At 50.9% G+C, this 9,621-nt stretch overlaps 1 protein-coding gene across 4 annotated transcripts in view; it reads right to left on the bottom strand.

Moving 5' to 3' along the window:
• Nucleotides 1–9,621, bottom strand: part of TRAPPC9 (trafficking protein particle complex 9) — a 390,359-nt gene that overhangs the window by 280,288 nt on the left and 100,450 nt on the right. For all 4 annotated transcript variants that reach the window (XM_010834790.1, XM_010834791.1, XM_010834789.1 and 1 more), the window contains one exon: nucleotides 4,515–4,667. In XM_010834790.1, the coding sequence (XP_010833092.1) occupies nucleotides 4,515–4,667 (153 nt within the window). The remainder of the gene's footprint in view (nucleotides 1–4,514; nucleotides 4,668–9,621) is intronic.

The raw sequence follows: 9,621 nt of genomic DNA on the forward strand, positions 1-9,621 counted from the left end.
TCCCCAGCGCCCCTCTCCAGGACTGCCTCCCCTTCTTTCCTCGCATCGACGTGCTGACGGAACCAGGCTGCCTGCAGAGCTGACCATTGTCTGAACCGGAGGAGCCTCAGGTTTTCTCTGTCGGCCGAGTTCTCGTGAATCGGCAGGGAGAGCCGGGAGTGCCCGCCAGTCTCAGGTGTGATGTGGGGCGACACGAACTCACAGGCGGCGTGTGTTCTCCCATCAGGAGGAACATAACGCCTGCCTGTCTCTTATTTTGCTGTGAGGATGCTCATGGTCTCGACCCAAAATTGGTTAGGAACTGCAAAGTGGCGGGCTTCTAATTCTACCCGCCCTTCTCAAGCGCTGGCTGGAATGCTTCTGTGAAGAGACTGCCGTCAACTCTCAGGCCGTCCGACCATACGTTTGAACGGAGAGGCGGAACACGTGCTCATTACCTGTCACTTTCAGGACGACATCGCTCTCCCCATCACTCTGAGGCGGGAGACCCTCTCCGGAAGCACTCAGAAGCCCTGACTGAAGTGCAGCCATCAGCCCGCGGAAGCCTGGACTGCCGGCAGCAGCCCCTTCACGTCGGGTCCTCTTTAGCACCTTTGCTCTGACAGCTTCCCTGCTGCAGGCTCCGCAGGATATTCCCAGACCACCTCACCACAGACACTTCCTGCCCCAGCCCCGGATGGGGCCACTTCTCCAGGAAGCCCAGGCTTCTCTCAACACCGGGACGCGGGCGTCAGGAGGCCCACTGCGGCTGAGCTGCTGGGTGTCTAGGCCTTGGAGTAGACATGGCAGATGGATGATCTTTACACACCCCATCATTTCTTCCTGCTACCTTTTATTTAAATTCTAGACCACGGGTTTTTACTTCATCTCTGTCACCTTACATCAGTTACCTCTTCCACGTGAGAATCCGCATTCAGCAGCAGAGTCAGGTGCTAGAATTAGATTACCACAGAACGGATCGTTAACTTGATTCTACATTAACACACAGTTTCAGAATACCAGGATCAACCCTATGTCCGCCACAGCAATCACTGAAGACAGTTTAAACTTGCTCTTGCAGAGAGTGGTTTCACTATCCTGGCAGAATAAGAGTTTTCTGCTGTCTTCTCCCCAAAGAACACTAATTTAGACCATCACGCACACAGGAGAGGGCCTCTGTGGAGGCCCAGGGACCCAGCAGACAAGCCACAGTACACACTGAGATTGGACGCACTAACTCTACCCAGCTCACCCTCCCTGAAGGCAGCAGTTCAGTGCCCAGAGAGACCAAGTCAGCCAGGCCTCCTCCCTGAGGGGCATTGTCGAGACTAGCGGGGCAGGGGGTGCCGTGCTTTCTCGGCTGCACAGAACGAGTGCCAAGATCAGGGCTTCTCTCTCACCTCGGCCAGAATGCTGAGGCCCAAAAACGTCTTCAGAGTCTATTTTTAATCCAGGACACAATTAGGAATTGCACATAGATAGCATCAGAGTTAGATCTCTTCCACCTCCTCTAATGGAGAACAATCCTCCCACTTGTTTTTTTTTTAAACAAAACGGAATCATCTACTTTATAGAGGTGTTGGGAAGACTAAATAGAAATAATGCAAATAAAGTGGCTGGTCCAGATCTGACATGCAATATCTAACAATGGTCAACAAATTCTCTGCCACGTGTCTACAGCCCACACTGGGTCCCGTGTCCTGCTCTGCATGGCAGCTGCATTTACTGCTGCAGGTTTTTGTTGTTTTTAAAATATTTATTTATTTGGCTGCTCCAGGGCTTAGTTGCAGCATGCAGCACCTTTCGTTTTGCAGCATGTGGGATCTAGTTCTCTGACCAGGGATCAAACCTGGGCCTCCTGCACTGGGAGCTTGGAGTCTCAGCCACTGGACAGCGGGGAAGTCCCTCTGCAAGTTTATGAAACGGCATATAGATTTAGAAACCACAGCTAATGTGAGAGCCTGCCTGAAAAGCCAATCCAGAACCCCAGCTAGAGGTTCTGAAACTGCCAGACCAAGCACCGCCCGTGGGGCATCTCCCAGGCTCCTCTGCCCATGGGATTCTCCAGGCAAGAGTACTGGAGTGGGTTGCCATTTCCCCCTCCAGGGGATCGTCCCCACCCAGGGACTGAGCCCACATCTCCTGCATCTCCTGCATTAGCAGGCAGATTCTTTATCACTGTGCCACCTGGGGAGACCATGGAGAGGGCATCTCACTTCAAATACTGTATTTGCCAGACCACTAGATACGTTAACACAAATTTGTGTAAAAGTAGATTACTTTAACACACAGTAAAAACTATATTCTAATTCTGTTCTACTGTTAATATAAATGCCCATAAACCATGATGCTGCATCACAAAAATAAATACACATCAGTACAAAAATAAATAAAGAGGGCATCTCGTTGGTGACAGCCATGCTCCAGTGCACACCTGTGCTTCACCTAACCGACCGGAAACCAGACAGCCTTACGCCGAGGGACCAGTGGGTGATCCTAACTCCAGTTCTCTTCCACTTGGTTTTATTTTAAAAGTGAGAAGAAGGTATTTTCAGACTATAAATCCCAAGCTGCAACTTTACTTTCAGCTTAGGAGGGCAGAGGCAGTCCTCCAGAATTCTGTAGCTAAAGGCTGAACACATAAAGTCCAAGAGCCACCAAAACGGAAGCAGCTTTGGTTTCCACCCGAAGGGTCTGTGCTCTCTCGCTCCCAGGGGCACCCCACCCAAGTGAGCAGCAGCACGGTCACCGTGCGCTCCCTCAGCTCTCACATCCAAGGGCCTCAGCTGGACATCCACTTGCCTGGACACACCCCTGGGGATGACAGCTCATCAAGCCTTCCCAGGATAGGTGTTGGGCACCACTGACTCTGCCAAACTCCCTTCTTGGGGAAAAGAAGTCTCTGTCTACTTACAGAAAGATGCAGTCCAGCGGCATAAAGTCATTTACAGAGAGAAAGTATCCATTTCACCCGACATTTTTAAGTCCTTGTGTATTGTTAAATCTACACAGTATTTTCCGTTTTTTGTGTGTCCAACAGTAAACTTACTTTTCAATCTTCATTAACATTTAAAAATTTTAATAGGTATACTCCAGAGAGTGCAAGAGAGAACACGTCATGAGTGTGTCACGGACTTAGTGTGTTGTTGGTCAGTTGCTAAGTTGTGTCTGACTCTTGGAACCCCATGGACTGCAGCACGCCAGGCTCCCCTGTCCTTCACTATCTCCCAGAGTTTGCTCAAACTCACGTCCACTGAGTTAGTGACGCCATACAACCATCTCATCCTCTGTCGCCCCTTCTCTTCCTGCCCTTAATCTTTCCCAGCACTGGGGTCTTTTTCCAGTGAGTCAGCTCTTTGCATCAGGCGGCCGTTGTTACTGCTGTCCAGGGGGCAGGCCATCACGAATTCATCTCTGCTTTCCAAGAGCCCGGTGGAGTGTCTGTCCCTAATGAGAGGTGGTTACATGCCTTGTAATACTGTAAACCCATAAGCGGGGAGAGGGGGTATGATATAACCAACACTTGTTGACCCCTCACCACATTCTAGGTGAAGGGAACATCCTCCAGCAACTGCACAAATGGGGGATTACTGTCATCTCATAAGTTAGGAGGCTGAGGAGAGAGAAGTCAAAGTCACATAGTTCCTAAGTGCTAGCAACGGGATCCAGTGACTGTCTCCAACACCACCCTTGGACTGGCAGTGGCCCCCAAATCCATGTGTTGAAGCCCCAACCTCCAGTGTGACTAAAATTGAAGCTGGGCCTGAGGAGGTGATGAAAGGCGAATGAGCCACAGGGTGGGGCCTTAGTCTGAGAAAACTGGCATCCCTGTGGGCAGGGGAAGAGACACCGGGCTCACTCACTCTCTGCCAAGGAAGGACACGGTGAGGAGGCACCATCTGCAAGCCAGGAAGGAGGCTCTCACAAAGCCCGGCCACGCTGGCCCCTGGACCCCGACCCCCAGCACCGCGAGGAGACAAGTGCGTGCGGCAGCCACACCGGCTGTGGTGCTCTCTCTGGCAGCCTGAGCAGATACACCCCATGATGCCCCCATGCTTCATAAACTGACACAATTAATCTACCCAGTCTTACCCCTAATCAGCTAGTCCTCATGTTATGACAAAAATAAGCTCCATTTTCTCCACACTCCATCTCTTTATAGAAATCACCAGACTTTGAAGGAGAACTTTATAATCACAGCTAATTATATGTCTAAGGGATCACAGCAGTTATACTTGGAAAAAAAAAACGCAGTGATTCCTATATTCCACTAATTCAGGATGACCTCCTGGCAAATGAGCACAAAATGGCAGAGAGTGCAAATTAAGAAACCATTCAACTAAAAAGTACTTTTATTACTTTCCACGTCCACGGTAACTCACTCACTGAGTGCGTGCCTGGGAGAAGTCTCACGCTGCTTGAGTTGATGCATGACAAGCACAAGGCAGAGACACAACAGCAGGGCTGGGGGGACGGGGATCGCTGCCATGTGTCTGGGGGCCGCCACGTGCTAATTAGGGTCGGGGAGAGCTTACCATCGCTGAGGTCTTGGAGGAGATTCTCCTGGCAGGAGAAGTCCAGCTTCACTTTGATGCTGATGGTGAAGGTGGCCACCTTTCCAGGTTGCAAAGGGAACTGGGCAAGGGTGTCTTCCAGTTTCCAGCTCAAGAAGTCGCCGTACAGTTTTTCTACAATGACAGCAACAAAGGTGATAATGCTCATGTGACAGAGGCAGCCTGAGACCCAGAAATCCCCCAGGAAAATCCAGTGCATCTTCAACAGCAAGGGAAGATGCAGACCCTGTAAGATGTGATGGATCAAAGCGCCAGAAAACTCCAGAATCGCGGCTGCGGCAAGGCCGTCACCTGCGTCTGTGAGCACCACCCTGGACAAGAACACTGCACTCTGTTCTCAAGAGCACCCTCCTACTACAGAGCAATGTACAGAACACACAGACTCTATACACTTGCCAGCAACTGTTTTACTTTTGAGTATGCAGCCTATTCTGGAAAACACTGATTTAAGTTACAAACTGACGTGACCTCCAGTCCTGAAACTCTAGCCACCTGCTGGAACGTATTCGTCTCTGGGATTTTGGCCCGCACCTGACTCCACAATGCAAATGACTGCGTCCCCCCAAGGCACTAGTGGGAGCGAGGTCCTCTCCACGACCCAGTCACGCACAGTCTACAGTGTGTGTCAACGGGGCTAAGGCAGTCTTTGTCTTTACTTTTCTATCTCGTAGATTAATTCAGGATGGAAGGGAGTAAGAGACACCAGGCGAGCTGGAGCCAGCATGGACAACCCCTCCATGTGGGCCCCGGGTGCTGGAAGCCCGGATCCCAGGCCCCAGGACTACAGCCGTGTGCGCTAACGCCTCTCCACCAGCCACAGCAAATCGGACCAACTTCTCTCTGAAACGCCAATCCCGGCCAAGATGCTGAGGCCCTGCCACACCCTCAGCCCCCACTGCCTGCAAGCTTAGGGTGCCCTCAGAAAGGGTGCTGACTGAGCTGCCAGTTTCTGCATTAAGTTCCATGTCCTAAGAGAGACATGTTCACACAACAGCAGGCCCACTCACAGGGAACGGCGTATTCACGTTCTGCAGCCAAACCACCAAGGTGTTTACACCTCAGTAACGACACAGAGGGCCACAGTGCACGCACCACCCTCCTAGCTGCAGCAGTACACGAAGCTGAGCTGCTTCCCTGTCGGGTTTGATGAGCTTTTATGCCTCAAAGGTGGGCCTTTCTGGTTCTTCCCTTCATTCAGTTCAGTTCAGTCGCTCAGTCGTGTCCGACTCTTTGCAACCCCGTGAACCGCAGCACTCCAGGCCTCCCTGTCCATCACCAACTCCCGGAGTCCACCCAAATCCACGTCCATTGAGTCGGTGATGCCATCCAACCATCTCATCCTCTGTCGTCCCCTTCTCCTGCCCTCAATCTTTCCCAGCATCAGGGTTTTTTCAAATGAGTCAGCTCTTCGCATCAGGTGGCCAAAGTATTGGAGTTTCAGCTTCAACATCAGTCCTTCCAAGTTCTGAACACCCAGGACTGATCTCCTTTAGGATGGACTGGTTGGATCTCCTTCCCTTCATTACTGGACTACAAAATGGAATGTCCGGGGGGCTTTTCAAAACCCTATGCAACGATAAGCTGTCAGCAGAAACGAGATAAACGTAAATCAAGAGTGGAGCGTGTATCACTAATGTTCTCCCCGGTGGAATTTAAATAGTTTCAGAAATAACAGTCATTATTTTAATGCTAGAGTTTAGCTCTGTGCAGTCACGTGAAATGGGTTATTTGACAGTGACAGTAACAGAGGAGCCGTTACTGTGCTGACCTTCCACGTCTGAGGACCTTCTAATTACAGAGACTCGGCCGCTACACTCACGACACGAGAGAGCAGCAGGGACGCCCCTCAGTCAAAACACCCATGAACTGCTCAGCACACCAACGTGGAGTCGCTGCTTCTTGTCAAAAAATTAAACCAGAAGAGTAAAGAAATTAAGGGATGCGTATGTGTATTTATATACTCAGGTACGTGTGTATCTATGTTTGTAGACATGCTGACACGAATCTCAGAATATCTGCAGAAAAGCAAATACAACTCATTCTTAATTTAGGCTTAATTATAATGAAATTTATGATTGCTTAAGTCAAGGCAGAAGCGTGCCTCTTTAATCACCTACAAATAAAGACTTGCTCACAAACAGACTGCAATTAGAATCAGACATGACGTGGGCAGTAATCCTTGTCGTGCTGGGATAGATGGTCAATGCCCGGCCCCATGTCAGGAGTGTGTGATCGGAGGACACACGCGTGCCACGAGCACCCAGATGACAGCTGGGACCCCTGGGAGGCCGGCATCCTACCCCGAAAAAGACCTCTTATGAGAGTCGCGATTATTTAATGTGAGAGAGAGAGAAAAAAAAACAACCTGAAGTATTACTACCACTCAGCTGGCGTGCGGTAGTGCTAAATAGTGAAAATTACTATTGCTGTCAAGACCTAGCACAGAACTGGGAGAGGGAGCGTTTAGCTCCCTGTGGAGGAGGTTCCAGTTTAGGACACTTTCCCGCCCTCCCTTTGATGTTATGTCACTCACTGGTGCTGACAGCTTGTTGGTGCCAGAGAGTGTAGGGACAGGAGTTCCTCCCTCTGTGTATCTTGGAAGCAGATGGTTTATTTTCATTACTTTAATTCCACGTGTAAATGTGTGGCAGCTTACGATGAGCATTAAAAAGGAACGACAGCTGACATTTCTTAATTGCAAACGTTGTTGGTTCGAATGGCCATTTGGAAACACACAGGACGGAACCAGCTGTGTGATCCAGACTCCCTCCCCATCCACAGAGTGAGGGTCATAGTAATTGCCCCCCTGCCCTCCAAGAGACCGAACTGAGAGCTGGGCCAGCGGTGATGCTGATGGTGTCGGGTGGACCCAGCACCGGAGGAACCTCCCTGGTTCTGCCGGGATCCCCCAGTGTCCCCGCCCTCCGGCATCTGCGTTGGTAAGCACCGGCCGGGGGCCGGCCAGGTAAGTGCCTGCCCTGGGGCTGAGCAGGCAAAGGAAGGGGCCAGGAAAGGGCTTTCTGCGGGGAAGACAACGGTCCGTGATGTATGTACCTTGACAATAGTTGGGGGAGATGTGTATTTGTCAAAATTTAGCAAATGGTAACATAAGACTTGTGTATTTCACCCCTAATACTTTTTTCCAAAGGAAAGTCGGGAACCCTGGGAAAGGTGGGACTCCAGCATCCTACCCCAAAAAAGACCTCTTATGAGTGTCGTGATTATTTAATGAGAAAAAAAAAAAACTACCTGAAGTATTAATACCATTCAGCTGAGTTCAAACACTGAACCCTAATGACATGCACACGACAGGATCAGTGGGTAAAATCACAGTAATCTGCAACTTATTTTGAACGATACAATAAAACGAGACAGATCAGGGATGGACAGGAAGCTGGACAGACGTGATAAATCAAATACAGTCAAATGTTACAGAACCTAGACGGCGGGTTTGCAGTGTTCACTGTAAGAGTCTCTCCACTTCTCCATTTGCCTGAATATTTTTAGAGTGAAAGGCTGGGGAGGGAGGGGATGGCTGATACAGAGAGTAAGCTCCAGAAGGGTTGGAAAACATAGGAACACCGCAGGCAGGGCAGCCCTGAAAGCGGGACCCGAGAAAGGCAGCGCTGAGACGACTGAGCTGCTGATGGCGCTTCCGGGAGATGGTGTGAAAGGAGAGCACGGGCAGAAGCGCACGGAAGGATAGAGAGGGGCCTGACGGCAATTCCCACGCTTCCACCCCCATGACCCCCGACCCGACAAGCGAGACTGGCTCGGTCCCATCAAGACCCACCCTGGAAAGGAGAAAACCCCTCTCAGACACAACCAGCCAACCGACCACATGTCCCCTCTATTCCCACTGTGGTGAGAATTTTTTTTTCCCTAAACAGGGCTTCCCCAATGGCTCAGCAGGTAAAGAATCCACCTGCCAAAGCAGGATATGCGGGTTTGATCCCTGGGTCAGGAAGATCCCCTGGAGGAGGAAATGGCAACCCACTCCAGCATTCTTGCCTGGAGAATCCCATGGACAGAGGAGCCTGGTGGGCTACAGTCCATGGGGTCACACAGAGTCGGACACAACTGAGCGACCATGTCCCTCTCCATGGACAGTCCCTAGGACTGAGCACTGCCCATGAACCCGGCCTGGAACTAAAGGGGAGACACACTGGCTGTCTTTGAGAGACCCTCAGCTGGCTGGAGGGAGACCAGCGCAGCAGGAGCAAAACCATGGAGTGGAAGGGCTCCTCAGAAGTCTCCCGGAGCCTCTGAGACAAGGGGACCCCAGTCACCCCGTGGAGGAAGGCAAAGGCGGGAACAGAAGTGAGCAGGTCGGCTTCCAGGCACAGGAGGGGGTTTATCCTCAAGTTCACGGACAGCACCAACATCCAAGAAGCTGAAACTAGCTCCTGACAACAAACGTGACGAGAGCTTAAGGGAAGAAGTGACAAAAACTGAAGCTTGGGGCAGAAGCCGGCGATGTGGGGCCTGCGGAGCCACGGACGCCAGGGGTTCACAAAGGAGAAACGAGAGGAGCTGAGCTTCTGAGAGAAGCAGGTTGCAATGAATAATGGACATGTGGTGACTGTTTAGGTTTATTTGAGAAAAGGAAGATATTTTCTAGTGGCTAAGCTGTGAAGCCAAGGAAAATTACAGGAGATGTGAACATTTTTACCATTATATACTCTGCAATTTTCTGTCATTCAATATTAGCGCACTTGTTCAAATACCCACCAACTCCTATAACCAACTAATTAAATTCAGAATACCAGATGAAGGTATTTCATGTCAGGGAGGCATTTTCTACCTAATCCGTAAGTGCTTGCTCCTGAAAAGAGGAAAGAAAGGGAAGAAAGGATGAGATTAAGGTAGGATCATCCAAAATTCCAAAGACTCCGAGACACAAAAGCGAAAGAGGGACTAGGAGAGCCGCGCTGCCACGAAGAGCTCCAGGCACCTGCGGGCGCACGGACAGGGGACGGCAGCCACGGGCAGGGGGAGGAGACGGCAGCCATGGGCGGGCACAGCGGGAGGGGACAGCAGCCACAGGCGGGCGCACGGAGAGGGGACG

Source organism: Bison bison, unplaced genomic scaffold (assembly GCF_000754665.1).
Source record: "Bison bison bison isolate TAMUID 2011002044 unplaced genomic scaffold, Bison_UMD1.0 scf7180017864036, whole genome shotgun sequence".
Lineage (NCBI taxonomy): Eukaryota > Metazoa > Chordata > Mammalia > Artiodactyla > Bovidae > Bison > Bison bison.